Source organism: Vulpes vulpes, chromosome 6 (genome assembly GCF_048418805.1).
Source record: "Vulpes vulpes isolate BD-2025 chromosome 6, VulVul3, whole genome shotgun sequence".
Taxonomy (NCBI): Eukaryota; Metazoa; Chordata; class Mammalia; order Carnivora; family Canidae; genus Vulpes; species Vulpes vulpes.
In genome coordinates, this window is record NC_132785.1 from 89905265 (window position 1) to 89918780 (window position 13516).

At 38.5% G+C, this 13516-nt stretch overlaps 1 protein-coding gene and 1 pseudogene across 19 annotated transcripts in view; both read right to left on the reverse strand.

Moving 5' to 3' along the window:
• LOC112921287 (leucine-rich repeat transmembrane neuronal protein 1-like) overlaps nucleotides 1-6169 on the reverse strand; it is a 31367-nt pseudogene extending 25198 nt beyond the window's left edge.
• TXNDC16 (thioredoxin domain containing 16) overlaps nucleotides 1-13516 on the reverse strand; it is a 125150-nt gene that overhangs the window by 99492 nt on the left and 12142 nt on the right. For 13 of the 19 annotated variants that reach the window (XM_072761580.1, XM_072761572.1, XM_072761585.1 and 10 more), the window contains 2 exons: nucleotides 8965-9038; nucleotides 7839-7913 (listed from right to left, as the gene is read on the reverse strand). In XM_072761580.1, coding sequence (XP_072617681.1) covers nucleotides 7839-7913; nucleotides 8965-9038 — 149 coding nt within the window. The remainder of the gene's footprint in view (nucleotides 1-7838; nucleotides 7914-8964; nucleotides 9039-13516) is intronic. The other 6 variants (XM_072761576.1, XM_072761583.1, XM_072761577.1 and 3 more) reach the window with 1 other exon arrangement.

Consider the following 13516-nt stretch of genomic DNA (forward strand, 5'->3'; position numbering starts at 1 on the left):
AATAATAAAATAAAACCGTAAAATAATTCATTAATAATATAATAATTCTAGGGGACTTTAACCCTCCACTTACATCAATGGACAGATGATCCAAGCAGAAAATCAACAATGAAACAATGGGTTTGAATGACACACTGGACCAGATGGACTTAACAGATATATTCGAAACATTTAGGCCCAGAGCAGCAGAATACACATTCTTTTCAAGTGCACATGGGCCCTTCTCCAGAATCGATCACATACTAGTTCACAAATCAGGCTGAATGAGTACAAAAAGACTGAGATCATATTTTCTGATCACAATGCTATAAAACTTGAAGTCAACCACAAGAAAAAAATTTGGAAAGACCACAAGTACATGGAGGCTAAAGAACATCCTACTAAAGAATGAATGAATAAGGGCGCCTGGGTGGCTCAATAGGTTAAGCATCTGCTCCTGATCTCAGCTCAGGTCTTTGTTTTGTTTGTTTTTTTAAAAAAAGATTGTTTTTATTCATTCATGAGAGACCCAGAAGAGAGATAGGCAGAGGGAGAAACAGGTTTCCTGTGGGGAGCCCGATGCAGGACTCAATCCCAGGACCCTGGGACCACAACGTGAGCTAAAGGCAGATGTTCAACCACCAAGCCAGGCAGGCATCCTGATCTCAGCTCAGGTCCTGACCTCAGAATTATGAGTTCAACCCCACATTGGGCTCTACTTAAAAAAGAAGAATAAAAAAATGAATGGGTCAATCAGGAAATTAAAGAATAAAAAAAAAATACATAGAAATAATGAAAGTGAAAGACGATGGCCCAAAACCTTTGGGATACATCAAAAGGGTCCTAAGAGGAAAGTATATAGCAATACAGACCTACCTCAAGAAGCAAAATCTCAAATATGCAACCTACACTTACATCTAAAGGAGCTAGAAAAAGAAAAACAAATGAAGCCTAAAGCCAGAAGAAGGGAAATAATAAAGATGAGAGCAGAAATAAATGAAATAGAAACAAAAAGAAACACACCAATGAAAACCAGGAGCTGAGTCTTTGAAAAAATTAACAAAATCATAAAATTAAGAAAATTTATCAATATAAACCCCTAGCCAAGAAAAAAGACCCAAATGAATAAAATCATGAATGAAAGAGGAGAGATCACAATCAACACAACAGAAATATAAACAATTATAAGAGATTATGAAGTTGCAAAGGTGGTTCAATATTTGTGAATCAATTGTGATATACCACATTAATAAAAGAAAGGATAAGAACCATATGATCCTCTCGATATAGAAAAAGCATCTGACAAAGTACAGCATTCCTTCCTGATAAAAACCTTCAACAAAATAGGGATAAATGGAATATACCTCAACATCATAAAGGCTATATATAAATGATCCACAGCTAATATCATTCTCAATGGGGAAAAAATGAGAGCTATGGTCAGGAACAAGACAGAGGTGTCCACTCTCACCACTGTTATTTAATATACTGGAAATTCTAGCCCCTCAGCAAACAGACAACAACAACGAAAGGCATCCAAGTTGGTAAGGAAGAAGTCAAATTCACTATCTGCAGATGACATGACACTCTATGTAGAAAACCCATAAGACTCCACCAAAAAAACTGCAAGAACTAATATACAAATTCAGTAAAGTCACAATATACAAAGTCAATGTACAGAATTCTGTTGCATTTCTATATGCTAATAATGAAGCCCTAGAAAAAGAAATCAAGGAATCAATCCCATTTACAACTACACCAAAATAATAAGATACTTAGGAATAAACCTAACCAAAAAGGTAAAAGATCTGTACTCTGAAAACTATAGAACACTGATAAAAGAAATTAGAGACGGCATAAAGAAATGGAAAAAACATTCCATGCTCAGAGATTGGAAGAACAAATATTGTTAAAATGTCTACACTACCCAAAGCAATCTATACATTTAATACAATCTCTATCAAAATACTCACCAGTATTTTTCACAGAATTTGAACAAACAATCCTAAAATGTGTATGGGACCACAAAAGACCTCGAATACCCAAAGCATCATAATTCTGAACCTCAAGTTATATTACAAAGCTGCAGTCATCACGACAGTATGGTACAGACACAGAAACAGATACACAGATCAAAGGAACAGAATAGAAAACCCAGAAATGGACTTACAACTATATCGTCAACTAATCTTCAACAAAGCAGGAAAGAATATCCAATGGAAAAAATACAGTTTCTTCAACAAATGCTGTTGGGAAAACTGGACAGCAATATGCAGAAGAATTAAACTGATCACTTACACCATACCCAAATAAAATTCAAAATGGACAAAAGACCTAAATGTGAGATAGGAAACCATCAAACTCCTAGAGGAGAACATAGGCACTAACCTCTTTGACCTCAGCCATAGCAACTTCCTACTAGATGCATCTCTGGAGGCAAGGGAAAGAAAAGCAAAAATTAACTATTGGGACTTCATCAAGATAAAAAATTTCTGCACAGCAATGGAAACCATCAACAAAACTAAAAGGCAGCCTACACAATGGGAGAAGGTATTTGCAAATTGCATGTCTGATAAAAGATTAATATCCAAAATCTAAAAAGAACTTAACAAATTCAACATCTAAAAAACAATCCAGTTAAGAAATGGGCAGAAGGCATGAATAGACATTTTCCCAAAGAAGACATCCAGATGGCTAACAGACATGAAAAGATGTTTAACATCACTCATCATCAGGGAAATACAAACCGAAACTGCAATATCTCATACCTATCAGAATGGCTAAAATTAACAACACAGGAAACAACAGTGTTGGCAAGGATGCAGAGAAAGGGGAACCCTCTTACACTGTTGATGAGAATGCAAACTAATACAGCCACTCTGGTAAATGGTATGGAGGTTCCTCAGAAAGTTAAAAATAGAACTACCCTAAGATTCAGCAATTTCACTACTAAGTATTTACCCAAAGGATACAAAAATACTGATTTGAAGGGTTACAGGTGCCCCAGTATTTATGGCAGCATTAACAACAGGTAAATTATAGAAAGAACCCAAATATCCATCAACTGATGAATGAATAAAGAAGATTTGGTAGATATATACAATGGAATATTACTCAGCCATCAAAAAGAATGACATCTTGCCATTTGCAACAATATGGATGGACCCAGAGTGTATTATTATGCTAAGAAAAAAAGTCAGTTAGAAAAAGACAAATGCTATATGATCTCACTCATCTGTGTAATTTAAGAAACAAAACAAATGAACACAGGAGCAAAAAAGGAGAGGCAAACCATAAGACAGACCTTATAGAGAACAAAACTGAGGATTGATAGAGGAAGGTGGGCGGAGGATGGGCTAGACAGGGGATGGGTATTAAGGAAGGCACTTGTTATGATGAGCACTGGGTGTTATATGTAAGTTACGAATCACTAAATTACATATTTAATGAAACTAATATAAGACTGAAACTAATATTACACTGTATGTTAACTGGAATTTAAATAAAAATTTGAAAATAAATAAATAAACCTGGAAAAATGTATAAATAAACAAAATCTCTAATTTTCTAAATGAATAGATGCCTTCAAAACTATGGTATAAGACCACAGTAAAACTCAAATTCTACAATTCTGAAGAGAAAAGATAAATTTGACCAGATAATTCTTTAAGGAATAGGGAAATTCAGGGGTGCTTTGGTAGTTCAACTGGTGAAACATCCAACTCTTGATTTCAGCTCAGGTCATGGTCTCAGGGTTGTGAGATCAAGCCCTGCATGGGGCTCTGCACTCAGGGCAGAGTCCCCTTGAAATTTTCTCTCTCTCTCTCTCTCTCTCTCTCTCTCTCTCTCTGCCCTCCTCTTCCTCTTGTGAGCTTTCTCTCTCAAATAAGTAAAATCTTAAAAAAAAAAAAAGAATAGAGAAATTTAGATGATAAATGACAACTTGGGGGGAAATGTAGTTTGTTTCTCCTTCATATAAAGAAGGTATCTAAGACACCTGGATGACTCAATGTGTTAAGCCTCTGACTCTAGGTTTTGGCTCAGATTGTGATCTCATGGGATAGACTGCCTACTCAGCAGGGAGTCTGCTTGAAGATTCTCTCCCTCAGGCCCTCCCCTCACTCACTTGCATGTGTGCTCTCTAAAATAAATCTTTAAAAAAAAAAGTATCAGAAGCTAATACAGTTCAAATATGACAGAAAAATGGGCACAAGATTCCAAATCAAATTCCAAATGTTCAGGTCCATTTCAATGAATAGTATGCAACTACAAAAGAGTACAGGACAGGGAAACTGCTTGCTAGGCACTAGATATTTCAAATTGATGGTTTTAGCACATAAAAGTAGGATGACAAATTGAAAGGTATCGTTTTTCCTCATGGTTATTTGGAAGGTGTAGCTAGGATATGGCACACTATTAAACACAGTTCTTCAACATTCTGAATATCACTACAGAGAATTTTTGTAATATATTCCAAAGTCATTTTTCTTACATTTTAAATTAAAATGGGGACATTGGCTTTTTGCAATTTTATTTCCTTGACATTTATTTCCCCCCCAACTCAGTTTCTTTTTCCCATAAGTGCTGGTGTTGTGTAAGGTGCTACCTGGATAACCTGTATGTTGACTATACCTACATCTGTACTCCTCAGTTCAAAATCCCACAGCTGCCTACTGGAGACTCACATCTGATGGGCATTCCCCTTGTTAAAGTCAACTCCTCTTCCCCTGTAAATCTGTTCTTCTTCCTTGCCTACTTCAGATGTTGGTCAGAGAGGATTCAGGGTTGAGTAGGATTGGAAAGACAGAAAAGAAGAGATTAGGGATTAATTTCAAGTTTGTAGTTTTGCTGACTGTTACCAAATTAACTCTTACCAAATCCAGTTAATTTCACCTTCTAAGCATTAAAAAGAAAATCTCCTCTTTGCTATCTCTATTTTACCTCCCTAAATCATATAATAGACACACAATGATTTCTATGTGTGCTTGGACTTCACAAATCTATCTCATGTCCACCAGAAAGAGCTTTCGAGTACTAATCTGATTATATCACTTATCTACCTACAATCCTCTGTGGAGCAATCACTTGTTGAGGTGGTCAGGACAGTGAGCCATATTTAACAATCAAGCCTTTATTCACTCACTGTGGTAGTACAAGCCAGAGGCCAAAAGTGAGGCAACAGTTCTACAATATTCTATTCCTTGCCCCACCCACCATTGGCCAGCATTAGGCAAAAGTCAAGGGGGTGCAGTGCAGGTGCAGGGGAGCATCTCATTTAAAGGAGCCCCAAACAAAGGCTCTTGACTCTATGAACTCATGGGCTGAGGCGAAAGAAAGGGAGAAGAGCCAGAAGAGGAAAGATACTAAGTGGAGAAAAGTGCCTCAATCAAAGACCCCTGATAAGGAGGTCTTAGCAGAAGCACCTGGGAGGTGCCTCTGTCAAGGTTTTTTCTTATAATGAGGCCTCTGAATGGAGACACTTGAGCTAAAAATACAGGTTACATAGGAGCATGTCTGGCCTATGTCCCTAAATCTTGGACCTCAATTTTCTCTATAAAACTGCAATGCACTGGATATGCACCGAGTCTGGTGTGGGTAGGGCACCTTTACCCTATGAGTCCTGCCAGACAAAGCCTGTAATTGCCTGTGGGCAGGACTCATAGGCCACATAAGTATTCTGGCCTGGAGCTAACCTCCTCACCCTTCAGGGCCTACCCCAAAGCCTTAACTTCTTCTCATGGTAAACAAAGATCCCTTCCATCTGACCCCCATACCTACTTTTCTGCTGTCATCTCCTGTTTCCCATTTCATACTCCAGTAAAAACTGCCCCTGCCCGCCCCACCTCCAGGGGTGCCTGGATGGCTCAGTCAGTTAAATGTCTGCTTTTGGCTCAGGTCATGATCCTGGGGTCCTAGGATGGAGTCCCAAGTCAGGCTCCCTCTTCAGCAGGAAGTCTGCTTCCCCCTCTGCATCTTCCCCTGCTCATTCTTTCTTTCTCTAATAAATCAATAAAATCACTAAAAAAAAAAAAAAAAAGTATTAAAAAAAAAACTACTCCCCCAAACTATTCTAACCTCCATGCCTTTGGTCACAGTTTCCTCTGCTTTCCCCACTTTCTGTTTCTTCACCAAGCAAACTGCCACTTATCCTTGAAGACTCATCCCAAATGCCACCTCCACCAGGAAGCATTCTTAACAAATACCCACCCTCATTCTAGACACAGGTAACTCTTCCCTGTGCTGTGGATCCTTAAGCGCTCAGGCAAACAAACTTCTACCAATTTACTTACTACACAGTATTTTCTGTTTCTGTATGTCTGTGTAACAAAACACTAAATTCCTAGAGAACAGAAGCCATATCCTTTTCTATTCTGTATCCCCAGTGCCTAACAAGTATCTGGCACATAGCAGGAACACGAGGAATCATCTATTTGTGGAATTAGTGTTCTATGAATCAGCATTAACACAGCACTAGGAACAGGACACTACAGCAGGATTGAATAACACAAGCCCCACAAGCTAACCAGTTCCCAGCACGGGCAGCCTCTCCACACTAAGGCCCTACTGTTTCAAAACCACCTTGTTGTCAGGTTATCCAACATGGACCTGCTGGTCCAGGATTTGCCATCAAACTTCTCAAAGACAATCTTAGTACCTAAGGATAACATCCTTATCCTTCAAAGAATCTCCTTTCTCTATCTCTTCAACCCTCATATCTGGCTCTAAGACTATCATCAGATACCTGCTGTAAAAACAGCAGAAACCAGTAAGCTTCCCGAGAACAAGTATCATATCTACTACTGGGGCTTTTTGCTAAGCCTTTTTATGACCCCAATCCTCAAGCCAGCCAGCCACCCTTCTTTAAGGGAAAAGCCTCTATGCAGCCTAACAGTTCTTTGGAATTCCTCTCGAAAAGACCACCATTCACTTCCTACAATTGGCTTCGTAGTCTACAGGCCTCAGATTCCATGGTTGTCAGGAATTTCTAAAAACTTTTCATTTATATATGATGTGTACTGGAACATTTAAAAGTGTCCACTAGCAAAGTGATAACTACAACTTTTCACCTGTAAGTTCTGAGTTTCCTATCATTTAACTTTCACCCAATTTTTATGGGAATCCAGTCAGAGAGTAGAAGGAAGAGGAGAGCCAAGCAGAAAACAAAGATACTCAATGTCAGCAAAGGTCTTAGTGGCCAGCAGCCCTAACACAACATTAAACTGGAAAGGTTCATGTAAACTTGTGTCCCTAATGAAGTCATGGCTTCAAACTTTGTCACTGAAGAGGTAATCAGACTTCATCCAGGAGGAGACTGCACAAATGGACTTCACATAGGCCTAAATCCTAGGCTTCCAAATTCCATGTCAGGAAAGTTAAATTTAGATATTCTCTCTCTCTGTTTCTCTCTCTGTCTCACTCTCTGTAAACACTAAGACGTGTTCTGGGACTACTGGCGCTGTTTCTGCACCTACTGAGTAGACACAGAACTACAGACCCCAGAAAAATCAAACTGGGATGAGAAGCATGCCAGATATTTTAAAAATCCCAGTGAGAATAGCAAAGATTAGCTTCTTACCTAGTAAAATCCTTACTCCACAGGTATATTCAAAAGCAAAAGCAATACTATGATCATGTGATTGTGTTCTCTCCTACTTTTATACAAAGATATTTTTGTATCCTTTGCCATTCAAGACATTTTAGATCCTCTACGTAGGGAAAAGACAGATCAGTAATTTTGTGTGAAATTAATGCCTACAAATATAATGTTAAAACCCTAATATATTTTAATGGATTGTGATTGCCTAAAATGAAATCAAGAGATAAATAACAATAAATCAATGAGTACCCCCTGTACTTACAAGAGAACATGGGCAACGATGGCATTCACATCAAACAAGACATCAGTAGGGAATTCTCTAAGTAAGATGTTGCCCCTATTAAAAAAATTTAAAAAGCATTACAGAAATATTTCCTTGGAATTCACTTTTCTTGTCTCTCCAATACGGTAGGTTATAAGTCCTTTGAGGTTTCAGCCTTGGTATTTATCCATTATCTCATGCACCTACCAGCATGCTGACTGTAAAACACACACAAATATTTATTGAATATACACTCACTAAATATGTTGACTTTGAAGAGCTTAGGCTCTGGGCTAGGCAAAAAGATTGGGAAAACACAGGAGTCTCAACAAGGCTTCCTACCATACTCCCAGTCACATACACATACATTCCCTAAATGGGCTGGGGAGGAGACAAGTAGGAGAGAGAAAGAAGTGTCCTCAGCAGTTGATCTCTGAGGAGAGAGACTCTGCCCCCACTTCTCAGGCCAAATCCCAACAGTTTGAGAAAAAGACTTTGAGAAACCTCAGAGACTAGCAGATCAAAATGCAGGGGAATCTGTAACTGGGACATTGGCAGATCTCTCAAAAATACATTTCCTTCACACCCAAATATGGACATGACAGATCTACTCAAAACACTAAATTTGTTAAGTGCTTACTTTCCCAGCACTTATAGTAGGAGTTTACGTAAGAATTCTCACGTAGGGGCAGCCCCGGTGGCACAGCGGTTTAGCGCCGCCTGCAGCTCAGGGCCTGATCCTGGAGACCCTGGATCGAGTTCCACATCAGGCTCCCTGCATGGTGCCTGCTTCTCCCTCTGCCTGTGTCTCTGCCTCTGTGTGTGTGTGTGTGTGTGTGTGTGTGTGTGTCTATGAATAAATAAATTAAAAATCTTTAAAAAAAAAAAAAAAGAATTCTCACGTAATATTCAAAACAAGCCTGTAAGGTAGGTTTTATAGCTATTTTATCTCATTTCATAGATAAGGAAGGTAAAGTGCAGGTAACAAATCTATGACTTAGACTGTTTGCTAAACTTCATATGGCCTTCACTGCATAAAGCTTTATTCTGGCTTAGTGATATTTTATACATTTTAATATTCTAGAAGTACAGCTTTGTATCTATCACACTCAAAAAAATACTTTACCTGAATAAATATGCTTTCATCAAATCCTCTTCTTTTCCACAGTATCTTGATGTTTCTTCTTTGACACAATTAACCTTTAAAAGATTATATTTAAGGTTTAGAGTATATATCAAAAGGTCAAGTTTCTTGGTTAGAGAAACAGTAGTTTGTCTCCAGGTCAAATTTTTTATTTTACTTTTCTTTCTGATTTATATCCTATAATTGCTCATTTATTCAAGTGCTCAAGGTAACCCAGAGAAAGAAATTGTTTCCACATCTAAGAGTTATATTTAATTATACTTAAGAGTTTACATGTAATTCAATCTTATAGAACAAGTAGGAGGTAACCAGGTAGAAAAGGAAAGAAACAATAAGGCAGGACAAAAAAATCATGAGCAAAAGCCAAGAAGCAGAAGTAAGTTGCAAGCTGGGAGCATGAAAGCATCTCAGCATCTGGAATACAGATACTGCTGGTTTCTTATCCAAAATCCATCCTTCCTTTTTGTTTTACTAACAGAACTTCCCTAAACACAAGTGCCTCAATGAAAGAATTTTCCAGACGCCCCAACAGCTACAGATGGCCCAATAGTGTTAGAAGTCACTGGGGTTGGATTCCAGACGGTTCTTAAAATGGAGCTGACTTATTCTCTTTTCCCACTTCTTCCTGACAAAAAAACAGACAAGGCAGCTGAGGACCAGCAATAATCATGGACCATAAAGCATCTTTAAAGGAGAAATCCTTGCTGAGGATGGTAAAACAAAGAATGAACCTGAGTCATTGATGATGTTAGGGTAGTCATGACAGTCCCTGATAGTTTATAATCTAGACTCTGTGTGAAAAATATAAGGATAATCCTGGCAGCAACATGAAGGTACAATGGAAGGCAAGAGAGCACAAAGATAAGGAAGCAGGTTAAATGAATATGATATCATAAAGGGCAAGGATGACTGGCATCTGAAGTAAAGCAGAAGAGGACAAAGAATTCAAGAGACTTTTCACCAATCGAGCAAGTAGAACTAGGGAGGAGACTGAGCATATGTATGGAGTATGGGATAGAGGGGGAAGAAAAGAGATGAAGAGAACGAAGAGGTTTTAGGATGGGGCAATGGGTAGCCACCAACAAAACGTAAACCAAGGCTGGCAGAAAAAGAGTTATTTCATTTTGTAAGTTTTTGGTCTTTTTAATGGGTTCAAGATTTTGTGTGTGTTCAATTTAATTTTAATGGAGTTTGAGGAAGCAGAATGACAACTGGCAAAGCTACATTTATTTTCAAAAGCTACAAGAGAATGGACAGTCAAAAAATATTGAGAATAGAGAATTAGAATTAAAAGTCAGAATACAGGGAAAAAAAAAAAGTCAAAATACAGCTACAACCAAAAAAGATGGAATGTCAGAAAGAATTTTTAAAAGTCAGAACATAGGGGATGGCTGACATCACGACAATAGATTTTTTTCCATTCATCCCGTGCAACATATATATGAACACCTACCATATGTTAGTCACTCTTCTAGTCACTGGGGGTACAGTTAAGTTCCAAATAAAGATCTTTATCTTTAGAACTTACATTCTAAAAGTAGAGACAGACAATTTTAAAAACTAATTAATATGTAGTGCTAAGTCCCATAAAGAAAAAATAGTAAGGGGATACTGCGTGACAAGACATTTTAGATAGGTAATCAAGGAAGGCTTGGGGGAGAGGGTGGGACTTGCACAAAGAACAGAAGGAATAGAATGATGCATCTGATTATATAAATGTGTGGAAGAGAGGAATTCTAAGCAGAAAGGGAAATATTTGAAAAGGCCTTTTGGAAATAACACTTCTAGCAGGTTCAGGTAACAAAATGATGACCTGTAGGTGCCAGAAAAAACTGAGAAAGGTAAAGGGATGAAAAATGCAATTAGAGAGGAAGCCAGTGTCCAAAAGAGTGAAGAGTTTCTATTTTATCCTAAATCTCACGGGAAATCTTTCTGAAGGGGTAGCAAAGTGACCTGCCACATCTGACTTATGTGTGGAGAAAAGTTTAGTGGGACAAAAGTAAAAGGAGAAAGAAAGGCCAATTATTAGAAGACTACTGTAGTGGGGCAGCCCGAGTGGCTCAGCACTTTAGTGCCGCCATCAGCCCAGGGCGTGACCCTGGGGACCCGGCATCGAATCCCATGTCAGGTTCCCTGCATGGAGCCTGCTTCTCCCTCTGCCTGTGTCTCTGCCTCTCTCTCTCTCTCTCTCTCTGTGTGTGTGTGTGTCTCATGAATAAATAAATAAAATCTTAAAAAAAAAAAAAAGAAGAAGACGACGACTACCGTAGCTTACCAGATGAGAAATGATGAAGGTTTGGATAAGGGGGGAAGGTCAAAGTGGAGGTGAAAGAAGTGGTCAGATTTGGGAAGTTTTGAAAATAGAACTTAAAGATTTATTGATGGATTAGTTATGACAAAATGAAAAGCCAAAGATGATTCAAAGGATTTTTGTTTTAAAATCTGCTTTGAGGTGCACCTGGATGAGTTAGTCCGTTTGTTAAGCGGCTACATTCAGCTCAGATCATGAGCTTGGGGTCCTGGGATCAAGCCCTGCATCAGGCTCCCTGCCCAGCAGGCATTCTGTTTCTTCCTCTCCCTCTGCCTCTCATCCTGCTTTTGCTTTCTCTCTCTCTCTCAAATAAATAAAATCTTTTTTAAAAAAATCTGCTTCAATACAGTAAAATAGCTACACTAGCTTTCTTTTGGTTATTAATTACATGATACATCTTTTTCCTTCATTTACTTTAAAGATGTCTGAACTGCAAGATACATTTCTAAATAGTACAGAGTTGGGTTTGGTTATTATACTCAGCATGGCGATTTCTGTCTTATCATTTAGTCCAATTTAGATTTTAGGGTTTTTTTCATCTATGTCTGCCTCTTGAAATCTTAACTTTTAAGGACAATCTCAAAATGCTACTGTTTGCCAAGTCTTTCCCAATGCCATACATGACCTTCTGCCCTGACAATTAGATATGAGCTGCCCTTCCTTTAAACTTCAGTGGCATTTTATTTGTATCACAATGATCATGTTCTGCTAATTACTGAAATGAAATGTGAATGTATTTTTTTTCTCCCCTATTTAAGACCTAAATTCTTCAAGGAAACAGACTGAGTCTTAGTCATATACCTATCTAAGAGACTAAATAAAGTCAGCTCATTTCAATGTCATAAACATTTACCCAGTATCTATTACAGACCAAAGAGTGAGCGAGCTAAGTCCTTAATAGAGGCCTGTCTTATTCACCAGTCTCCTTTCCACATAGTTTAGCATCCTCAACTGTAAAATCAAGACCAAGTTTTGTCAGTTCATAAAGGCAAAACCCTGGGCATGAACCTTAATATTCTATTGTTAGTTAGTTGATACATGGTTACTAGTTACTAGATAAACAGCATGACTACCCCTTTTGAATGTCATATCAACCTAGTATTTCATGTGTAAACTATAGAATTTTATTAAAAGTTCCTCAAAGATGAGCACCATTATCATTCTGGAGTATAATCAGTTGTTCAAAGTCAAAAAGTTACATACAGAATTGACTTAAAAGATTTTCTTAAAGTATTTTGCAGTGATATAATAAGAAGAGATCATTGGTTTTTTCCGCCTGGTTTCTGATATTGTTATTTCCTGAGTGACAGGAGTGCGAGGAATATCTTTTATTCTAGTATTTGATCTTTAACCCCAGTTTCTTATATGAGAGCTTCTAAGACCTTGGAAACCTCTGCAGTGTTTAAGAGTATCTTTCTGCATGCTAATGAGGTGACTGATCCCTAGGGTCCCCCATATAGCTTTGAGATGGGAGACTGCTCACCAAAAAGACAAACGCATGATTAGAAGGTTGAACTTTCTATCTCACCTCCTATCCTCAGAGCTGGAAATTGAGTTAATCACCAGTGGCCAAAGATTTAATCCATCATGCCCACGTAATAGACCCCCATAAAAACCCTAAACAATAGGGCCTGGAGAGCTTTCAGGATGGTGAACGCATCCATGTATGGGAGACACTCCAAACTACAAGAGGACAGAAGCTCCTGTGCTCAAGACTTCCAGACCTTGCCCTATACATCTTGTCCATTTGGCTGTTCCAGAGTTCTATCATTTATAATAAACCAGTAATAGTAAAGTGTTCTCTTCATCCTGTGAACCATTCCAGCAAATTATTGAACCCAAGGAGGGAGTTGTGAGAGCCCCCAATTTGTAGCTTTGAGTCAGAAAGAAGCTATAGGTAACCTGGGAATCACTCCTTGTGACTGGCATCGAAGTGGAGGGCAGTCTTATAGGACTTAGTCCTCAACCTGTGAGATCTGGGCTAAGTGGGCAGCTGGTGCTAGAACTTATTTCCACAGCTGGTGTGGAAAACTCACACCTTTGGTGTCAGATGTGTTCTCTGAGTTGAGGAAAGAGCTTCCCTTTAATAGTCAAGGTTAGTTAACCTTCCTATGCTTCCCGCCCCAGGAACTCTAGCTGCAGGGACCAAGTAGGACAGTGGCCATCTCTCAGAGGTAGAAAGCTAATGAACTAAGAAAGAATAAATGTACACAGAAAGTCAAG